The 22,559-nt window shown below is 41.1% G+C and overlaps 1 protein-coding gene across 3 annotated transcripts in view; it reads right to left on the reverse strand.

Moving 5' to 3' along the window:
* Window positions 1-2,232: 2,232 nt before the first annotated feature.
* The window catches only part of arhgap9 (Rho GTPase activating protein 9), a 54,613-nt gene continuing 34,286 nt past the window's right edge, over window positions 2,233-22,559 (reverse strand). For 2 of the 3 annotated variants that reach the window (XM_087841036.1, XM_087841035.1), the window contains exons 7-21: window positions 20,985-21,050; window positions 18,601-18,744; window positions 18,341-18,439; window positions 17,420-17,481; window positions 16,551-16,638; window positions 14,364-14,459; window positions 13,784-13,882; window positions 11,502-11,607; window positions 10,991-11,110; window positions 10,432-10,530; window positions 7,831-7,908; window positions 7,474-7,527; window positions 6,551-6,685; window positions 5,176-5,281; window positions 2,233-3,314 (exon numbers count right to left, since the gene is read on the reverse strand). In XM_087841036.1, the coding sequence (XP_087697162.1) occupies window positions 3,128-3,314; window positions 5,176-5,281; window positions 6,551-6,685; window positions 7,474-7,527; window positions 7,831-7,908; window positions 10,432-10,530; window positions 10,991-11,110; window positions 11,502-11,607; window positions 13,784-13,882; window positions 14,364-14,459; window positions 16,551-16,638; window positions 17,420-17,481; window positions 18,341-18,439; window positions 18,601-18,744; window positions 20,985-21,050 (1,539 nt within the window). In that variant the 3' untranslated portion in view covers window positions 2,233-3,127. The remainder of the gene's footprint in view (window positions 3,315-5,175; window positions 5,282-6,550; window positions 6,686-7,473; window positions 7,528-7,830; window positions 7,909-10,431; window positions 10,531-10,990; window positions 11,111-11,501; window positions 11,608-13,783; window positions 13,883-14,363; window positions 14,460-16,550; window positions 16,639-17,419; window positions 17,482-18,340; window positions 18,440-18,600; window positions 18,745-20,984; window positions 21,051-22,559) is intronic. The other variant, XM_087841037.1, reaches the window with a different exon arrangement.

The following is a 22,559-nucleotide window of genomic DNA, read 5'->3' on the forward strand; positions in this document are numbered from 1 at the left end:
CTGTACAGACATTTTTCAGCAGAACCTCTCATTTCCTTGATTTTTCCAATTAAGCCTCACGATGTGGCCCCTAAAATGGGCTGGTTTCTTTTTTAGCAGCCACGATGTGTTGAAATCAGAAGGCACCTTAAAAGATTTTCTGGTCAACATCGCTATAAAAACGATCAAACGCCTCAGCTTTTTGAATTTTCTGCTTAAGCACAAACATCTGCACAAGACAGTTTTGAAGCTCGGTTGTGGGGACCACTCCGTTTCCCATCACAGTAAACAGTTTCCATCAACACTCAAGATCTCAAGACTGTTTTGTTACACTGGCTTTTTTGTGGCTCTCTTTATTTGCATGATGATTCATCAGAGGTGCCTGCTTTGCGCTTGTGAACCTGTGTGTGTGGCTGGGGCAAACAGAGGTTGAGCAGCTCTGCTGATATTTGATACACTAAGCTTTAGGTTAACGGTAGTTTGGGTAAACAGTCAGCTAACCGTAACAATAACGAACCCTGCCAAGTGACGTGGGTTAGATACTTTTGGGTGCCATGCATCAGTGGCCTTCAGTAAACTGTTGCACTGCAGCACTGGCTGCTCTTTGACTTAGAGCAAAGTTGATACAAATTTTTACATTATAGTTTTTAAGAGGGCTATGACACCTCGGTTACGCAGCATCACTTGCGGGAAGGCCCAGTCATGGGTAACAGGTTGTCAGATTGAGTGCTGAGCATTTTTAAGTTTCAATTCCCAGTAACAGCTGAGTGACACACCGAACAGAGCTACAGATGTATTCCACTGGTGGGTGGATCTAACAATAAGGTCAAGACATCTGTGTAAGCCATTATCTTCCTAAACTGGCATCTTTTCCTCCAACAGTAAGCTGAACCTAAAATTTACAAGAGTGCAAATGAAGATAAAACAGAAAGAAGAGAATTCAAACCTGAGCCTTAGCTCGGATTCAGAAGGTTCCAGCTAATTCAAATGTTGATTGTGAAAAATAAATGATTTTTGATCAATGCAGAGAAGCACAAATCAATTCTAATTAATAAATGCCACACAGAATGGCAGCAGAAAAAAAAAATCACCTACAGATGCAAAAATCTCTTGCGTGTGCGAAAAAAATGCAGTTAAAAAAATGCATTGGTAAACTAATTTCTCCACGAGCCTGCAGCACATCTGCTGTCTTGTCTGCATCCTGACACAAAAGCACAAGCTGTGTTTTGCTTTACTTTAAATATATATCATGCAATAAATAAGTCAAAGCGAGAACAAAGTAAGGATGATGTAATAGAGTCTGACTTTTGATGCCAACAAATTGCTGATTAGGAGCGAGGTCTGTTTCTGTCTCTGTCTGATTAGAGTTTTAGGGGCTGATTAGCACCATCGCACCAAAGCGAAATAAAACACATCACAGAGCTTGGTCTTGGTCAGACGGCGCTTTAATGCCATCTGGTTTCTACCAACAGAAATTTCTCTTCAGTTTCAGGATTAGGAGAGCATTCAAAAAAACACACACAGCGAGATATCGTTACGAAATATAGGCTGGATCACGTGCTTCCGCGTGTTTACATTATCTCGGTGTCATAAATGGAAACATTCGGTATGATTTTGAAAGTTTGGATGAAGAAATAAAACAAAGAAATTAAAATAAACAAATGAAAAGCCAGCAGTGCTGACTGATGGCCATATTGTAAATGTAAATGCAGTAAATGCACACAAGCCACATGCTTTGTCTACGGTGAAAAGTTGATCAAATTTAAGCAGCAAACTGGAAGCGCACCATAGACTCCCCGATCAATCATCCGCACATAATCTCAGCCCCTCCCAATGTGCTCACATGACTTGAAATAATACAAACATAAAAATGAATAAATACATCCAATAAAACAGAGCAGAGCCCCCTCCACCACCACCACCCCCACAGCAGTGCCTCTTTTCTGCTCTTTTTTGTCTTTTGCCAAACCCACAGTCAATATAAAATTACCCAGGCCACAGAGTGAGCGAGTGAGAGGGTTTGGGGGGAAAATCCACATTTTTAAAACATATGCATTTCCAGTTCCTCTTTTGTTCTGTTATTAAAAGCAGCATTTGCACCAATCACAGGGGATGCCTCCGCCCGCCGAGTCTCCGAGGTCCGCATAGCTCCACACGCTTCTACTATCTCTCACGCGAACCCATCGCTCAAACAACAAACAACCTGACAGGACACATCCTGAGCAAATATCATAATGCGGCTCAAATCAGTTTGTTCACATATTTTTATTGCAGGAGGAGTAAACAGTCAGATCCAACACTCTTCATTTCAAAGCAAAAGTATCAGTTTGAATTTAGCTAATTGTAATATTTAGGTTGAACACTGTATGCAAAGTGCTACTAGATGAGAAAGACAGTATTTCACATATTTACAACAACATATTTAACTTAACATTAGGAATTTGCACTATTAAAAATAGAAGACAGATTCAAATTAGTAAAATAAGGATTGCTCTGACACTACAAAGTACTATTTGGTAAAAAGGAACATTTTCTGCCTTGTTGGCACATTCATCCTGCCACTGAATTCATGCTTTTACTTTTTTTTCCTTCAAATAAACCCTGCAAAAATGGTGGAGATGTGGGCACCTGTGCACGTCTATCCAGGCAGGATCTGTCCACCCTTGTTTGAAGAGGTGCTGGTGCATGTGTTTCACAGTGAGATGGTTTCGCCAAGTTTTGTTTCAGTGCTAGCTTAAGACACATTCCTCCTCCCAATCCTCGATTATTACCGACTGAAACACGCTACAGGCTGGAGAAGATTTATCGCTTTTACGGCTTTTTATTTATTTATTGGATCAAGTCTGAAACATCAAGGAAAAGTGACAAGGAGGCGTCTGTTCCAGCAGTGAAGTTCACCGGGGCTGGGCTCCACATCTGCAGTCAAAGGCACAAGTACTGGAGCTAAAATTGGCTTGTTTTACTATTATTGTTTTAGCATGGCTTTATATGGAGGCCAGATGTCATGATTAGCAGCTTTCTGTCCCGGTTCTTTTTACCCCGTAATTATCTTTTGATGTGAAATCCATTTTACACCATATGAGTCAACAGGCAGGGAGGACAAATGCTCCAAAACTTGTGCTTTTGTCTGATGTCAAGGAGCAAAAGATCAAGAGAGGCCTCTCGTTCCGAAGATGTGGTCGAATTCAGTGAGGATGAGCTCCACTGCCTGATTTTGGTAAACCATGTTCACTGCCATGTTGCCGTTATCCCGCTCTGGGCGCATCAGCGTCGGCCCGAACACAATGCCGATGTTCTGGGTGGTCATTCTGTTCGTTTCAGAATTCTCCAACACTCTGCGGGAAACGAGAGAGTGGACAGCGCAGGTTAATAACTCCTTAAATATTAAATTTTGCCAACAAAAAGGATTTGGAATCGCTTCGGCTTCTGAATTTTTAGAGACACGTGCTTAGTGATTCTAGGGACGTCATCCACTCCCACCACATTAGCTCAGACTGAAATATCCCAGCAACTAGTGGATGGACTTTACTGACTTTGGTGATCCCTGACATTTCCTTAAAGCCAGCATGAGGTTGACATTTGTGGTTTTGAGTGAAAGGTCTCAACCGCTGTTGGATGGAGCGGCACTGAAGCAGCTACACATGGCACGGCTCAGGATGGGCGTGAAACATTTTGGCTGGAGTCATGATCAGATTAAAGTTTAACTAATCATCAAGTGTTATCCTGCTAAATCCCTAAACTGAGAAAGTGGACGCGGCTATAGCAGCGTTAGCACTGCTCTCGTGCTCGTGTTGGCATGCATCCATTAGCATTTACTTTCACAGAGTTGCAAGCACAACTGCAGACTCGTGTCAAGTTATAGAGCAAGCATAGAAACCACAAGTAACCTTCCCCTAAAGGTTCATGTTTGTGGTCGCGATGTGACATCTTTGTAATTTTTACTTAACTCAGGAAGTCAGCTACAAGAATCCGCTTGTATATCCATCTGTCACATCTTGTTTTTGCATCTATTTTCACGTACATGAATCTGGGTTTTATAACGTGGATCTGTGCACAAAAGTGTTCTAAATCCGCTGCTTGCGTCCACCTATGCTAGCGTATGTGTGTGTTACAGTGTGTGTGTGTGTGATTAGGGGGGGAACTAAGGAATGGTTAAAGCCACAGCATGAGGCATTCTTCTAAAAATGCCATTCCCACCAAGCCACAGAAGCAGCCAGCAATTGCTCAAAACTTCCACATTAAAAAGAGAGGAGGAAAAAAGGGAGAGAGGAGAGGGAAGAGGGAAAAAAAAGAAGCGAGCGAGGAAGAGGGAGAGGAGAGAGAACGAGAGAGAGGTTCCAGTGGTGGCGGCGGTGGTGTTGGTATGCCTTCCAGCAGACGAACCACAAGGCTCCCATGGGACTTTCGAGGCAAGTAGGAGAGCGAGGGGGGGGGAGGGAAGAGCGAGCAGGAAGAGGGAGAACAAGGAGAAAGGGATCAAAAGAGGAGGACATAAGGAGGAAGAGGAAAGGGAGAGTGGAAAAGAGAGGAAAGAGGGACAAAGAGGAAGTAAGGAAAGGTGGGTAGCGTGCCAGGAAAAGAGGAGGCGAGGGACCTGATTAAGGAGCGAGATAATAAATGAGAAACAGAGAAAGGAATGACAGCGGAGAGAAAACGAGAGAAAGACACAGAGTTGACAAATTCATGGGGCCCACCACACCCTGGCACAAATATCGTCCTCAGAACACGAACACTCACCCCTGGAGTGGAAGGAAAAACCATAGGCGGTAAAAAACACACATTTTATGTACTGTAAAAGGAACTGGCTCGCAGAACATTGTACGCCATTCATCTTCCTCCAGCCTTTTCATCTTCACAGGGACCCAAAGTTAACAACAGTGTGATCCCGGTTCAGCGCTGGCATACTTTGAGAGCTGTGGCCAAAGAATCCCCGACAGAAATTTCGGAGACCGACGAGGGAAGTGCCCCCTCTTGTGGTCAGGTTTTAAAAGAAAAGGAAGATATTTTCCTTTCCTACCAGGGCATCTGGTTCATTCATTTGTCCCTAAACGCCTCAAGGAAATACCCAACATTATGAACTCTACCCTGTTAAGGGCACTGGAACCATTACAGACAATAAAAACAGGCACAGACTTAAAAAAAAAACAAAAAACGAACACATCAGTGGAATAAACACTAATCGTGGGTTATTCTCACCGTTTGAGGTGGCGGCACATGAACTGTAGCGTGTCGTGGTTTGGAGGAGGCATGTTGAGCACCAGACACTTCAATCGATCGATTTTGTCCATATAGTCTGACATTTCTGCAACACAGAGCAAGATATGCATCAGATCAGGCCAAATGTCATCATGCATTTTATTAGCATTTTCAGACACATCCCCCAACTGATATCATATTACGAGCATCCGCTATCTAATCGGATACACTTTATCTGCAGATCAATCCATGTGCCCACAGTCGACAAAAAGTGTCCAATGCATCGATGACAAAATGCATTTTTAAAATATTTCCCTGATCTTTAATATGCTAATGTTCTACTAAGAGGAATTACTGTAAAATGCCAGATTGTCCGCCTGCCTGTCTTTAAGCATAAGTAGAAGATAACGAGATAAAGTGCCATATCATGTAAGCGCAGGAAATCTGAACATAAGTAAAGGAAACGCAACTCTCAGTGTCAGCAAATTCTCACAAAAAGATAACAAATAAAGTGAAACTAATAATATGTTTGCTGGAGTCGATGCAAAAAGCTATTTAAGAGTCATTCTGACACATCACTTTTTTAATTGAATATTTGTGGCTTTTTAAGATTCACATTTTAAGGAGGGGAAAAAAATGTAGTGCGTGTGGAAGTAAATTGTAAAATTGTTGATCGTTTTACGGCGTCTGTGACAAGTTTCCAGTTCGACTCAAACAGATCTTCACAAAAATGCCTTCATCACAGTTTGAGGATGTAAAATGTAAAGATTTTTATTTATTTACACACATATATACATATATGGGTGTGTTTACGCAAATGCTGCATCAGTATAACGATATAACATTTTCTAAACATGGAAAGGGAGTCGAGTGAAGTGTGAAAACAAAGTAAAAACGATTTAAGATTCTAACCAAGCCTACGCTGGTTTTGACTCAGTAAGACCACAGTTGTGTTGTGTGTATTCAAAATACTACAACAGAGGAAAATAATATGTGAAATTAAAAAGTGGGCGTCCTGGTGGTCTGGATGTTTAAGAAGCTGACTGTGCAGCTGCATCGCCTGGACCATTATTACCAAGTAAAAGGCACGAAATGACAAATACCTTCCTGAGCTTAAATATATCTCACCTCAAATACGAAGCACATTAAAAATTGACTTCACGCGCACGAGGCAAAAGGTTATGAGAATCTATTTGAGTTATTTTCAAGACGGGGGTGGGCGATTCATTTTCCCAACGGAAACAGGGACTGTGGTGGAGGGCAGTCTCGGTTTTCCGGTCGTGTGGGAAAATTAACTTTAAAATTAACACTCCTAATCTAGAATATTTGTACAGATTACAAAATAAACAGTCCGGGGCTGAAACTGGTTACTCACTGACTGTCTCCACAATGTCGGTGAAGAAGCCGTACGGCACGAGGGGCTCGGGAAGCTCGCGAAAGAAGAGTTTCAAAGCTCCCGTGATGACATGTATGTCCTCCCACTCGCTCTCGTCCAAATTCAACTTCTCCTCTGAGACAGAGAGGGAGAGGAGGAGGATGAGGAGAGATTCAGCCAGACGGGGTCAGGGGAAGTGAAGGAAAGGCGACAGGGATACGACATACAGAGACAAAGAGTTTAAATTTAGAGTCACAATTGTCACAGGATTGGCTGACATAAGCAAAGTGTAAATTCACTTCAGCACTGAGGCGTAACATGAAGGCTTGTAGCTGCAGCAGGGAGATAGAGATGCTCTGTAAAAGTAACAAGCACAAACACACTGGCGCACAAGTACACACACTTTAAAGGATAAAGCACACTTGTTTTTTTAGACACAAGCCAGACTAATGCTTCTCGTGTTGGATTATAAGAGGCACTGAAACGAATTTGAGGCTGATATTGATATACGGCAGTCAACAAATCTCTATTTTCTTATGATGTGAAACATCAGACATGTTGCTGGGGGAGTAGAGCGCTTCACGAGCAGCTGATTCTCTGTTTCAGCCACTTGGTGGCAGCCACGGACTGTGTGAGAAGCCGCTGTACAACCTGCTGCACATTATTACATCAGAAAACTTGAAGCACAAAAGCCTAAGGGACACACATACATTAAGCAAATGGTAACACACACATCCACACAAAAAAGAGAAAAGTTTGCTGCCCGTCTGCGCCTCGGCTCGGCTCGGCGCTTCAGTCTGTGGGTGAGTATTTTTGGGAGGTTCTGACTGAGGTGTTCACATTATGCAACACATAATGCACAAAAACCAAGCAGGCTGAGTACGATGTGAAAGCGGCGGTTTGCCTTGTCTGCCCGAATGTACCTTGTACCAACTCCGCTGGGAACATGTAACGGCCATCGGTAGTCACCGCTCGCTCTGCAAAAACCAACAGTTACTCAGACAGCTTCCCCCCCATGTCTGTTATCATAAGGATGTCGTGTAGTGTGGGACAGTGACTGATTTCAAACATTATGTTACGCACTCTGAAACAAAACATCATGAGATAAATTTAGTCTGGATTTTAAGCGACTGAAACAGATCATTTCTGCTAAAAAGGGAAAAAAAACAAGACAAAAAACAGGGCAACTTTGATCCTCTCCTAAATTTCTTCATATTCCCCCCCCTGTTATTACAGAACAGTTATCATCAGTAGTTTCCCACCCTCCCCTGCATCCTTACCGTGGTTCACCAGAAAGCGCAGTTTCTGTATCACAGCCAGGTTTCCTGATACTCTGTAGATGCCGTCGGTCTCCAGACCTGCAACACACCAAAAAAAGCATGCTAGACAAGGGGATCTCCACCGCTGCCTTAGATAATCAAAGTCAAAATGAAAGTATCACATGACCATTTCTTTTTAAGCTTCATCAGTGATAGAGATTGTGTCGTCAGTTGTGAGCCGGTCTGAGCTCACTTCATTGTTTTGCTGCTCTTGGCAGCCAAATCTTCTGCAAATCAATAATTCAGTATGCAGAGGTTATGCAGTTTGTTATGTTGCGTAAGTGGAGACGTAAGTAGAGCAGTTTTCAAAACCTTAAAAAAAAAAAAAGTCTGATCATGTGCTCATGCAAAAGCATAATCATGGACATGACCAGGCCTATGAATACATTTAAACTTCCTCTTCACGTTTCACACCATGCTGCTCGATGAAGCAGTTACAAAGGAGTACTAATGCTCTAAGTTCCAGCTTTCAGTATTAGAAGCTGTAAAACAAGCCTGACATTTGAATCTTTCTCACATATTGATTATAAGAAGTGTTGGGAAGGTTACTTTTAAAATGTATTCCATTACAGAATACAGAATACATGCCCCAAAATGTATTCTGTAACGTATTCCGTTACGTTACTCAATGAGAGTAACGTATTCTGAATACTTTGGATTACTTAATATATTATCATGCTGTTTACAACTACATGAATGTACTATTGCTGTGATTTATTACTGTTACTGAAGGTCCGCGGCTCCGAACCGTAGTAAAGGGACCTCTGGCTAATACGGTGGGTTCTGTGTCGGGCTTGTAGCCGAAAACTAGCTTTACTTTGTTGTCTGGGTCAACTTTGTTAGCCAGAGACAGAGAGAGGCGTTGAAAGGCTGCTCCAACGGAACTTATTGTTTCAGAGGAAAACACGAACACGGTGTACAGTCGAGTCTTAATAGCTTACTTACAACTGGGCTCGTCAGGCACTCTTCTTGGCTGCAGTGGTTATTATTATATTTACATGCTTCCAGCTCCCGTTTTTGCTCGATGACAGCTCGTACTTTTCCTTTTTCTCCCTCCCTCGCTCACAGACACATAACGTGTATGGCAGTCCATTCTCCCTGCAGCACGGACTACACTGCCCATGATGCTACATTCTTTAGAGCTATACCTGTAGCATTCTGCCTATTAGCTTAGCACAACGACAACAAAAAGGCCTCTCTCACCCAGGAAACACGCAGAGAGAGAGCGGCACCCTGTAACCATGGCAACCGTAACGCTGCCGCCTGGAACAACAGAACGTAGCTGTCAAACAAAACCCAAACAGTCCTGACCCGCCACAATATGAAACAGGGAAGTACCGCCGTGTAATCCATTTATTTCAACAAAGTAACTGTATTCTAAATACCACCTTTTTAAACGGTAACTGTAACGGAATACAGTTACTCATATTTTGTATTTTAAATACGTAACGGCGGTACATGTATTCCGTTACTCCCCAACACTGATTATAAGTATCCTGCGCTGACGCTGCTATTGAGCATTTTTCTTTCTGTAAAACAATCACGTGAAATAGTTAACTGTAGCGTGACCTTTAAATAAGGCACACCGCTCCACAGTCACTCACTAACACTTAACGTTTCATGTTGCTGCAACTGACTTCACTCAGTCACATGAAATCTAAATCTGCAGCTGGTTACTGGCTAAAGCTGGCACGGTGAACGGGATGCATTTCTAAGTTAGAAAAATATTTTTGTCCAACTTGTGTTATCCAGCAACATATTTATTCAAATTAAACTATAATCCAAGACCACAGATTGCTTTACAATCTGTTTTAAATATGAAGAATCAGTTAATTATGTAACCACTTAAAATAATCATCAACTGGTCCAAGCTTCTCAGATGTGAATAAATTGCTCATTATAATATCTTAGTCATCTCTGACATTCAAATGAATTCATACAGGCTTTGAAAAGTTGGTAAGACGGAGAAAAAAAACACGAGAAAACTCACTGAGGTGGGTATTTTTCATCCTGTTTTAACTAGTAGTGTGGCAGCCTGTTTACCTAACACTCGGGAAAAGATCAGAGGCTCTTAATTTCATTATTATATATGATATGTGCAGAAATGATCAGTAAAGTTTGGCTTACTTTGTCCTAAAGTTTGTTCCATACCCTTAAACATAGTTAAAAGTCTTGATCTGAAAGTATTGCTCCAAAGACATCTTTATTTATTCATCACAAACTGGTTTTTAAAGCCCTAAAACACATTTTCTCCCGTGTCTTAAATATTTATCACTGCATTGTTTCTTAACAGCCTCTAAACAACTCAATTTTCTCTCATTTAGACCTTTTTCAGGCTGCCAAGCTGTCAAGATCTCTTCTGCGAATCTGAACATTTTGTGTCTGCTTTCTGTCGGGCAATCAGTGACTTTGTGTTTGGTGAGTTCTCCCAAAGAACTGCGAGGACCGTGAGCTCAGAGTTGCTGTCAAACTGCGCTGAAAACAGCGCTGAGGGGGATTTCTCATGTGTTCACTTTGAGTTGGGAATCAAATTAGCAGGAGGTGTGTTTGCAGCGACTGTACCTCTCCTTTCCACGGCTTCAGTACAAAGTCTGACGAAGCGAGGGACGGTGCTTCTCTCCCTCTCACAGAGCATCTCCAGACTGCATCCAAACACCTGATCTGAGGGCCGATGACAGGTGGACACAAACATGCTTTTTATGTCTGTTTAGACGTGTTTCTCAGATGATTGCATGCACATTTTTTTTTCCCAACCAAGACATGATGTAAGAGCTCCAAGTTAATTTACTGATAAGTTTTCTGTTCACTCTGGGAGAAAACCTTCATGTTTGACTCTGTTCCCACCAGAAAAGTTAACTCAGACTGGATGATGCAATGCAACTCATGCCCTGCGCTGTATACTTGTATACTATCGTTGGACTATAGATAAATGCTGAGACTTCCTGGCTGCCTATCTCTGATGGAATTCAGTTAAAAGGCAACACTTTCTGCAGTAAGAGCACAGTCGTGTAATATTAACAACTAAGCCAAAGAGAACATGTACTTTGTGATTCACCCTGTATACTGCTGAATAAAGGATACTTGCATTTAAATGGTCTGCGACTTCAAAAAGAAATCTCACCTTTAATGAGCCCTTTCTCCTGCAGGGCCTGTAGAGGTGGTCTCTTTAGGATCAGCTTCTTCAGCCGCGTCTTCACTCTTTTCCTCTCTGTGTTTTCCAGGTTGGACGTCGAGCGAGGGACTGCAGAAGGAGGGAAGCGGGAGGAGGAGGAAGGGAAAGAGAAGGAAGAGGAGGAGGTCAGTGTGGGGCATTCGGCTGTGGGGCAGGAAAGCAGATGAGAGGGGATGGTGGTGAGAATGAAAAGCGGGAGGGCGGGCCGACGGCGGAGGTGGGAGAGGACGGACGAGGGGATTATCTGCCAGGGAGGATGGGTGAAAATGTAAGTGGGCTGGATAGAGGAGAGGATGGAAGACAGGATGGAGGGATGCAAGAAGCCTGTGTGGAAGTTTAGAAAAACAGTGATGATGATGATGGAGAGAGAGGATGTGATTAAAGTGGAGTGGGGGGCAGGGAGGGCTTTTAGATGGTGGCATCAGGGAAAGAAGCGAGGCATCAGGTGAGGATGGCTTACGAGATGGTCGCCTGTCGTCCTCGTCACCGCTTTGGTCCAGCATCTCCACGCTGCCCGCCCTTCTCAGAGAGTAGAGAAGGACGTTGTCTAACGGATTCTCACGGTCCTGAAAAGCAGCCAGAGGGAGCAGTGTGTTAATGACATTACAGAGATGCAAATGCAATGTTCCCTCTAAGCTGCGCGCGGGCGCAATTGTGCACTGCTGGCACGGTCTCTGCGCACAGAAAAAAAATCTAACCTGAATTGAAATTAAAATAAAAACTTTAACAATTCTGTTTTGCAGTGTTAGTCAGTGAGTGACTGGCTGCTCCCGTATGGGATTAGAACGATGCCACCTTATCCCATAGTCCAGCCAATGATGTGATTCACATTGGTATATACGCAGCTAATCAACGTGGTTGACAGGCTCTGACAGCGTCCTTATGTGCCGACACTGGAGTTTTAGCTAGCAAAGCGGCTGATGTGGAGTGAAGCCACGTTAATGACAACGTGAACAACCATTGGAGATGTGAGCAGGACAGACAGAACAATTGATGGGAAAAGTGTGGACTTTATACCAGTTTTTAAATTGTGTTGATCGGCCACGTAAAACCAGAGTTATAATAAAAATATCTGCAATGTTTGGTTTTCTTCCTGAATACTATCATTGTTTATATTTACTGCGGGAAGAAACGGTAAAAACGGCGTTTTTATAAGGAAAACGCTCAAAAGCCTGTGAGAAACCTCCACCCTTTCCTACTGGTGGAAAAAAGTACCACGTCGACCAATCAAAAAATGATATGACAATATGCCATTTAGTTGTTTAGGAAGGGGGGAAGTTTTAGGAGTGACGGCGGTGTTTTGAGATGTGAGAGATTTGCGACGTTTTAAGCAAATCTTGTGTAGTTAGTGTGTAGTGTAGTCAATAGTGTTGTTGTGTGTGTCAGAACAATGAGGCGACTGCTGAATGTTACAGGTGTTACAGCAGTGATACATCTCCTGTTGTCAGGCCTGCAGGTATCAGGCTGTTGTTCTCCTTCATCTCATGGTGGACAAATTATTTTTTGGAGCGGCACAAATAATTTGTGTGGCATCAGATTTGATGCAGAACAGCTGATTGTTCTGTAAATAGTTTGAAATGTTTATTTAAAAAAACGCCTTGGCTGCATTTTTAGATAAACAGCTGCAAAAAACTTTGTTGTTTGCAAAACTCAGTAACTTTTTTGAAGAAGTAACTATATAATTAATTGCCCAACATTGGTTATTATATACTGTATTTTGCAGACAGAGAGTTACAGGCCTCTCTCCCAGACCACAGACTCATAATACAAGTCAGAGCTTTATAAAAATAAAATAAAATGAAAAAAGAAAGTTGTGTTTTCAAAATTGGAGTTCAAGTGATTTTTACTTCCAATAGTGTTAACAAACTACACAGGTCATGAACAAAATTGTTGTTTTTTTTTAATTTTCATTGTAAGTGGGCTAAAGCAGTTAATTAAAAGTAGTCTAACATAAATGTAAATGCTGTAATTTGATTACTTTAATAACCCATGTAACTTGGATGGATTCGATGCTGGCCTGACCACCGTGCACACGTCTGCTGTTGCTCACAGAGGTCCAAGGGACCGCTCAGTTTGTGTGTTCGCTCAGACACATGAAACATTAGAGGGAACATTGCACATAGGTGTATTAGCTCACTTAAGTAGGTTTTAGAAAGCTCGCGGAAAAATATTTACGCACCGACAAAAATAGAACAGATGATTTTACTAAACGCAGAATGGAAAGTCAGTCATCGTTCAAAGGAAACAACTATGTTAGGACACAAGAATCATTAAAAAAAAATTTTTTTTTGCAGAACTTCCGCAGTAAAGCTTTTCTACAAGACAAAGATTATTTTTAAGTGCTTTACGTAAGTCATAAAAGACCAACATTTAGAAATGGAACAGAAGTATTTAACCTCTTCAGACATGACTTCTTTTTTTGGGATACATTTTCATTTTCTCCTATTTAAAAGTTTAAAAACTAACCATCATCTTTGAACAGCAGGGTTTTTTTTCCTTTAAAAACCTTGATGAGACAGAGGGTTTATTAAACAGCATAACACAAAAACAACACCATAGTTTAATAAAGTAAAAAACACAGGAGGTTTTACAGGTAACATTTTCCAAATGTATGAGCAAAGTGAGCAACAGCCTGCATATTGTAGCTAAAGGCAAACGACAGACATACTGACAGTAATATTTAAACCCACAGGGTTGTGTTGTCCAGCTGTGTGTGTCTGTGAGAGAGTGTGTGTTTCTCACCAGCCTGTCGATGACATTCTGGATGGTGCTGTACCACTCTCTGATCAGCGAGTCCGTCTCTGACTGCAGAAGAAACTCGTTGCCTGTCACAGTCCTCAACTAACAAAACAAAACAAAACAAAACATTTGACCCATGTTAACTCCAGACGCACTGTCCCACTCTCCACTGGCATTCCCACCCATCTGTGTGAATCCACTGTAACAAAAGTTGACATGTAAGTTAATTATTTGGACGTGTTGTAGTAGCTTGACCGTAATGTTATAATTAGCTCATCAGTTTATCAGATTTCTCTTTAAAAATATTTTTACTGCTTCCTCTTCGTCAGAATGGGTCACCGAGCTGGCGAAAGAAAGCTTCCCATTCTCGCTTCCCTCACTGCTGACAGAATAGCCCCATTGTATATTCCCAGTGTATCAGCGCAAAGGAACATTTTGCTAAGGAAACCGACGTTTTGTTTCCAGGATCACAGAAAAAAACATTTCTTGAGAAAGATTTTAAGAGGATGAAACCACAGGTCTGTCAAAGTTTCTTGCAGGTTTTGCAATCTTTATTTCACTTTCTGGGGGTTTTGTTTCTCACCTTGAAGACGTTCTTCTTGCTGGACAGCTCGTTGGCCCAGTGCAGTTTTGCTCCTCTTAAATCCACACTGCTCTCAGGACGACTGTTTCCCGGTTTCTGCGTATAAGAAACACATTTTTCTTTTACTCTCACGACTCAGTTGCCTGAATTGAACACTTTTTGTTTCTAAAAATTGGCCTTTATTGCCCTACTTTGCCACATTCTGACCAACCTTCACATATAACACCTGTAACCTGTCTGCACGACCTCTTTAACTTTAACAGCACAGTGAACAAAAATATTAAAAACTGCTCTTTAACACAGGAGGCTACAACTACCAATGACTGTTAGAAAGAGCAGGCTTTTACAAGAATGGGATGAACATAAGAAAAACCAAAACATAATGGCAACTGTGGTGGCTTAAAAATCCTGGCATCTAAAGAAAACAGAAAAAATATCCATAAGTGTTGGATAACTGGGAAAAATCAATAGTAGGAGTGTTCCCAGTGTTCCCTAAACCACCGGTGCTTGTAGAAAGGAATAATGGTAAAAAGAACAAATGAATCACCAAACAATGCCATGAACAAATCCACATCCAGGCACTCAAGCCAGGTTTAGACAAGCAATAAAAGGCCTTCTTTTTGGTGGGCTAGGGACATAAAAAAAATATACCAAGGCACCAAAAAGTCTGGCCTCTATAATACAGATGGACCGATCCGATATTACGTATCGGTATCGGTCCGATACTGACGTAAATTACTGGATCGGATATCGGAGAGAAATAAAAAATGTAATCCGATCCATTAAATATCAAAAAAGCACCTCACAAAACTTGCGACACGGCGTAACCCGGCTCATAACCGTAGCACGTTGCAGCAGTATGCATCACGTGATAGAGCGGCTGTGTGTATTTGTAGCCTTGCTACCAAACCAGCATTTCATCTCCGATGAAGTTTTCCCAGAGAGAAGTAAAGCAAGTGTGTAAGTTCATCTCTGAATGTTTGTAAAGCATTCCCACGTTAAGCTTAACAACAGATATATGGAGCGAGTGCCTCTCTCTCTCTCCCTCCCTCTCCTGCTGCTACTTCAATCATGAAACTGATCAATAATCAGCTGATCGGCTTTTCTGTCGCGAGTCCGTCTCTCTTCTTAGTTTTTGGCCCACTTTGCACCAGAAAGAGGAAACCAGCGGCTGAACAACAGCAGCACTATTAAGCTTGATAAGCTGTTGTTAGAATTTATTTAATATTACTTTCTACACCAGGATCTTTTTCTAGCAGCTGACGGCTGGTAACTGTGCAGGGGCGGATCTAGCAAAGTTTAGCCAGGGGGGCCGATAGGGCATTAACAGGGAAAAGGGGGCACAAAGACATACTTTTCTTTCTTATTCTCATTTAAAATATCTAGCTTTTAATTATTTAATAATTATCTGAATCTTACACCCAAAGTTTTAATCTGATGTAAAATGTATAGAAGTCCATTACTGTATATAGTAACTGTTAAGTCTAATATACCCTAGTAAGCTATAGTACTTTTTCCTTTGGGAAGGTACCATCTGTGAATTCTGCAATTCTGTTGAAGAAAGATGTTGAATCTATTTAATTATTCTTGAAAAATAATTTACTTCTGTGCATTTTTATCACCCTGCATCAAATTAAAGTTGATTACATCGATTAAGCATCATGAGAAAGAGGGTGGTTCCCTATTTTCTTTTGCTGGGAGTTTGCAACCCTATTAGTTAGGTTGCTTAATATTTCTGCTAAGTACTCTTTAAAATCCCAGAATAGGGAGGATGGAGCAGGTTTAACTTTATTAGATTGATCCGTGTTGCTGAACTATGAAATATTTTGGGTGCAGTGTGTTTTTTTACATGCAGGTATAACAGAATAGCTTTGGTGTTGTTATTTATTTAAACTTGAGTATGAACTTATACAAAATGCAGCAAGATATTAAAAAAAAACAGTTTTATTGATTAAAACACACTGTATCGGATTCATATCGGTATCGGCAGATATCCAAATTTATGATATTGGTATCGGACATAAAAAAGTGGTATCGTGCCATCTCTACTCTATAATATCTTGTTCATCTAGTTATACAAGCTTTTTAACCCACAGGAATACAGCATATGTGTTCTTATGAAACAATAATTAATAATAGTATTAATTTTCTAAAATCCTTAATTAAAGAGTCTGTCTGTGCTCTTACCCAACTAGAAGGTGTCTGTGATTTGGGGTCCTTGAAGAAAACCAAACTGTTCCCCACTAACACCACCCAGGAAGGGCTCCAATTTTTCCTGCAACCCAACAAGAATGCATGTGAATAAGCTGGGATTCACTTAGCAAAATCAAGCAATTCGAATCATCCACAATGCAGGTTATAGGGAACATACAAACTCACTATTTTTGCAGTCTGAAATATTGAAAATTGACGATCTAGTGAAATTCCAAACAGCACAGATTCTATTCAAAGCAAAAAATAAAGAACTGCCAGGTAATATTCAGAGTATGTTTTTTTTGAAAGGAGGAAGTTATAATTTAAGGGGTTTTTGTAACTTCAAAACAATGAAGGTACGTACGACAAAAAAAGGCTTTTGTGTTTCTGTTCATGGAGTGAAACTATGGAACAGTCTGAATATGGAATTAAAGCAACGTCCAAACATAAAACTGTTCAAAAAGATGATCTTCTCGAACTATAAAGAAAAGGAAAATATTTAAATTAAGTGAATTAATTATTTAAAAAACAAACAAACAAAAAAAACTCATGATGTGATATTATAGTATATAGTATATCAGAAATCCTTATTACAAATTATATCAGTAAGGAAGCTGACTAAATATTAACTTATGGCAAAGGGGTGGGATTAAATAAGTGTTTACTTCTTCCCTTTCAACATATAAATTAATCAGAACGTTTTCTTTTGTATGTAATTTGTATAGTATTTTTTTCTTTCTTATTTTCTTTTCTAAATGTACTTGTATATTGTTCACATGTTGAAATAAATTACCAATCAATCAATACTTGCTGAATTAATCAAAAAAAAATTTTTTTTTCATCTTCTCTAAGAGCCGCCTCACCTCAGTTTTCGACCACCTTCTGCAATTTTTGTCTTGTTCAGCAGGCCTGCTTTCTCCAGCTCCTAGAAACACATTAAAAGGGTTTAAAAGCACACTAACATCTGCAGTATTCAGAGATATTCACAGTGTCACGTTGGCAGCATTGCTCAGAAAAAGCAGGAGTGGAGTAAATAAAAAAAAGAGCACATAAGAAGTGAGTGAGGGCAAGTTGATTTTTAACATTACAGCAGCACAGCAGGATTTTCCTCTGTGTAATATTACAGCATCCTTTGCAAACGCATTAAACTTGTCTGTTGCATCATTCAAGAAATAGGAGGAGGGGAGATGCTTTAAAATCTCCCACTGCGGTATGGCCCCGTTTAAGGTAAAAGAACAAATTTACTGGTATTGATGAACTTACGGCTCATAAGTGTTGACTATGGTATGCGTATAAAAGCAGTGATGACCTATAAACCTAAACTTCGTCTGCAAATGAACTGTGGTAGAAAAAAATAATATTTAAAAATTTGAATTGCTCTGTTTTATCAGAAAAATGTTATTAAACCACAGAACACCTGCAAATAAGAGCACATTCACCCTGGTGATGTGTACATCACACTATGATGGCTGGATAACCTCCAGCTACCTCACATGCAGTAAAAGAAAAGGTTGATTGTCATTAAGGCACACAAAGGAATGCTTTATGGAAAATCAACCTGTTATTATTAGAAAATAAGCATTGCAGTTTTACGCTTTAGCAAGAATTATTCAGCTGGATTTTTTAGAGCCTCGTTGTCCTGCGAAAGCCAAAACTTCAGTGTTTGCTGCGCTGAGAGAAGCAACTAGTAGCACGTTCTCCAAGTCCTTAAAAAAAATATAAATATATATATATGGAAATATGCTTTCACTTCAGCTTTAAATTAACAGGTGGAGTTTTCTCACCGGTGTGCAGCCATCACTGTCCGGCGAGCTCGCAGGAGACGGAGGCTCCACAACGATGTTGGTCACATTGCGGGAGTAATCTCTGCACTGCTGGACCAGCTGCAAAACAGGAAGCAGCGGTCATCTGCTCAGCTGTCCGTTTGTGTATGTGCATATGTTCTGTGCGATAACTATTTGTTGACGGGTATCGCCGTTTCCTCTTTCTCTCTGTCAAAACACTTTATGAGCTTGTGTGGAGCGTGTGCTCGGGAGGCGAGTACCTTGTTGTCGGGCAGGATCATGGACTGGGAGTGGTTGAGTTGCTGCTTGACATCATGCAGGGGTGCAGAATCACAGCACTGGGTTCTGGTGTCACTAAATGCCATCGTGCTCAGGGTGTCAGAGGAGGCGGCGCGCTGCATGCTCTTCAAGGTCAAATGTTCAGGAGAGTTGTGAAAGGGTGGAACATACAACCAAAGGAAAGAGCAATTTGCTGAGCTATTATTTTCTTTTCTTCACATCTGTAAATGGTGTATTTAACGCCTCTGAGAGCTGATATACTTGCGTAGTTATGAATAACTGAATATGCAACCACAGTACAATAGTACAAAGGCCTTGAGGGGCTTTTCAAAGGTCAACTATGACTCTTTATTAATGCTCAGTAGTTTAAATAAAACAGAAAAACATCAGCCACACAAAGCCTGGAGTCGCAACAGTCAGCCTGCTTCATCACACTTCTGATCTTCACTGCTCATAGGTGCTATGATAAAGATATCTCTTTATTGGGTCTTCACCTTTAAAGTTTAACCATACTGACACTGAAAGTAGTAATTCAAGTCAATTCTTGTGGTTTTGCTGCAGTGGGCTTGTTTTACGGGGGGATTTTTCGCTTTTATTTGAAGCACAGTGAAGAACAGACAGAAATGCAGGGAGAGAAATAAAGAGTTTGGACAGACACGCAGCAACGGGAGTCAGGTTAGGGTCACACACATTTAACCCATTCAACCTGTGAGCTGGGCCGGCACCCACAGTGGCCTTGTTGACAAATATATTTTGTCAAGACAAATGGTAAATGGCCTGTATTTGTATAGCGCTTTTACTAGTCCCGCCTAGGGACCCCAAAGCGCTTTACACACCCAGTCATCCACCCATTCACACACACATTCACACACTGGTGGAGGCAGCTACAGCTGTAGCCACAGCTGCCCTGGGGCAATTCTGATCTTTGTACTTTTCTCTGACAGACATGTCTGTGAAGGTTCTCAGTCATCCAGGTCATCGTAGTCAAAGGAGTTTGCAAAGAAAAGCGTCTGGACTTCTTTAAGTTACTTGAAGACGTTTCACCTTCTCGGATGAGAGGTGAAACGTCTTCAAGTAACTTAAAGAAGTCCAGACGCTTTTCTTTGCAAACTCCTTTGACCTCTGACAGACGTGCATAAAAGTCTATAAAAAGATGTAAAATAGATATTTTATTGCAATCATTTGTCCATTTGCATATCCTTCACCTCGCTCTACAGCAGCAAATTATACGGATGTATCCCTGCATCGGCTTTCTGAGAGGTTTAGCCTTCGACTCTCAGTTCTCTCTGTTGTGTTCGGTTGAGGTCAGAATGAAGTTGTATATAGTTTAATCAACTGAGGAAGAGCAACGTAGCAGTAGTTCTACTTGCACAACAGTGTCACATACACATTTCTATATTTACACAGCACTCCAACACAATGAGCATCCACACTGAGCTTTTTACACAGATGGGGACAAATGAGTTTGCCAGAGACACAACGAGGCACAATACGTGCCTCTGCACTTAACAGACAAACTGCTGAGGCTTACAATCCCTTGTGTGTACAAAAACAACGGATGCACAAATTCACACTACTTTAACTTTTCATGCAGCAAAAGCCACAATTGAGTTTACTTCCCAATCCATGTAACCTAGTTCCAACAATCAGACTAAATATCCCTCCTAATGTTTGCCATCTCCTCATGTGGAGGATTAGCGCTAAGAGCCAAATCTGCTCCTTTGCTAAGAGTAGGCCTTTAAAAGGGCTTTAAACCAAGTGCACCCACACCCCACTGTGATGCAACATGTTGCAGTAAGACCTGCTTGGGTAACAGCTTTTCTTTTTACACCATGAATTGCTATTTCGCCACCTTAATATGCATAAATGCTGATCTCTGAGAATCTAAAGAGCATAGCTGGCAATAACTTTAATATATTCTACAGTAACACAGCTCAGATGCACTTTTTGCAAATCTAATGACTTGAGTTCATTGATTTTCATGAGGAAAACACCCTCCACCAAAAGCCCTTAAAACGCTGACAAAATGCTCAGGAATATGTTAGCAGTCGGGCCTGCAAAGGAAAAGCACAAGGCGAGGAAGGTTTCATCTAAAGACGAAGAGTCAGGCCAAGCAGATGCTGTATGCACGCAAACCATGAAGCAGGATTTTATCTCACAAAGTGACAAAGTCGAGACGGGAGACAAAGTCACCCAAAGTTCTATGATGTCCCATTTTGTTAACCAAATGCATCCTGTTGTGCAGGGAGAGTATGTAAAGCAAGTAAAGGGCGCTTTAGTCTTTGACTTGTTTTATAACGTGAAAGTCAAGGTGAAATGCTTTAGATACCCTCTGGTGAGTGCAGCAGGTAGAGAGAAGTTGTACCTGTTTCATCTGCCAGCCATTGTCAGCATTCCTCTGGTGGCTCCCAAAGAGGAAATCCGGTGACAGCTAACGAAAAACACAAGGAGAGAAAAGAGCGAGATAGAGGGAGGCAAGAAGACGGATTAGTATAGTTACCATATGTATACATATATATTTAATTTCAAATAAAATAACAGCCCATTTTATTTTCTGCAGAGAATGATCAAATTAAGAATTAAAAACAAAAATGTAAAAACTGAGAAAACTGTCGCTATTGAAGAGAGGCAACCGGCAGTTTGGGCAAATATCACACCCATGTTAAAAAACAGGATACTGATACGATCGTTCAGTTAAATGTACAAATGAACCCAGGGCAACACTCATCTAACCGCACTCAAACTATTTTCCTCTGCCCTGCTCACATCCTGCCAGATAAAACACATAAATGCCTTTTTACTATCGCTGCTCAGACGTATTTACAGGCACACGTGTTCATTTTACGTTAATAAGAGGCAGATATTACTCAAAGAGTTACACGTTAATTGTGTAGCACTCGTTTGACTCAGACACAAAGGCTCCTAGATGCTGAACGGGGTTCACACCGACTTAAAAAACACAGTCAAATGTGCTTTTTGTGAGTATAACAAAATCAGAACCATCACCTCTCATTAGGATAATATGAGTAAGTGATATCGCCACAATCGACAATTGTGCAACTTCACATGAGCTGCCAAAGCTCCAACAGCAGAATGTAGAACATACAGTAAAGTTAACTCACAGCGTAGGTGCTCATTCTGACTGGATGACTGTATCCAGCTGTACCGTCCGGGCCAGCTCGTGTTTCTGTGTCTTATCTGTCGAGTTAAAGCTCTCAGCGTTCTGTCCTTTCATACCGTGACGCTCTTTCGCCTGAGTGTAACAATGTGAAAACCATTCATCTGTCCCTTGTGCCTCAGCTCATGACTACTTCCCCATTCTAGAGGGAAGCTAGCTTTATCAGGCGATACAGCCAGCCTCGTTTATAACAGCTCACACAGGAAGGTGTGTTCTCGGCTCAATATTCATACCAGGACTTTGCTAACTTTGACACAATTACAGCCGCCCAACAGTTTTTGTTAGCGAGATCAGAGTGTGGCTTTTTCAGCAAGAAGCTAAAACCATGTGTAACAACTCTCCATTATATATGAAAAAGTACAAAGAGTAAAAAAGTTCACAGTTCTGTGGTTTCTTGTTAGTTCTGCATATTTGGACTTATAGCTTTATAGTACGAGTCTGCCATTAAGAAAGAAATTAAAAACAGTAAGTGGAACTGTTGAAAGTCTGATCTTAGTATATTTATTCTCACAATAACCAAATAAACTGCCTGTAATGATAACCCAAGTGATACGTGATGTGCCTCAAGCCAAACAGACACAGGTGTAAAACCACATGTTGAGGTTATGTGGAAAGTAACGAACAAGCAAACACTGAAGTCAAAGTGTGCAACGCTATAATTACAAAAAACAGTTTCTTGCATAGCGACTCGCGGCACTACAAACGCAACCAGACAAACAAACAAACACAGAGACGTAGCTGGACATCCAGCACCCGAAATGT

The sequence above is a fragment of the Neolamprologus brichardi genome, chromosome 5, assembly GCF_056152115.1.
Source record: "Neolamprologus brichardi isolate AB-2024 chromosome 5, ASM5615211v1, whole genome shotgun sequence".
Lineage (NCBI taxonomy): Eukaryota > Metazoa > Chordata > Actinopteri > Cichliformes > Cichlidae > Neolamprologus > Neolamprologus brichardi.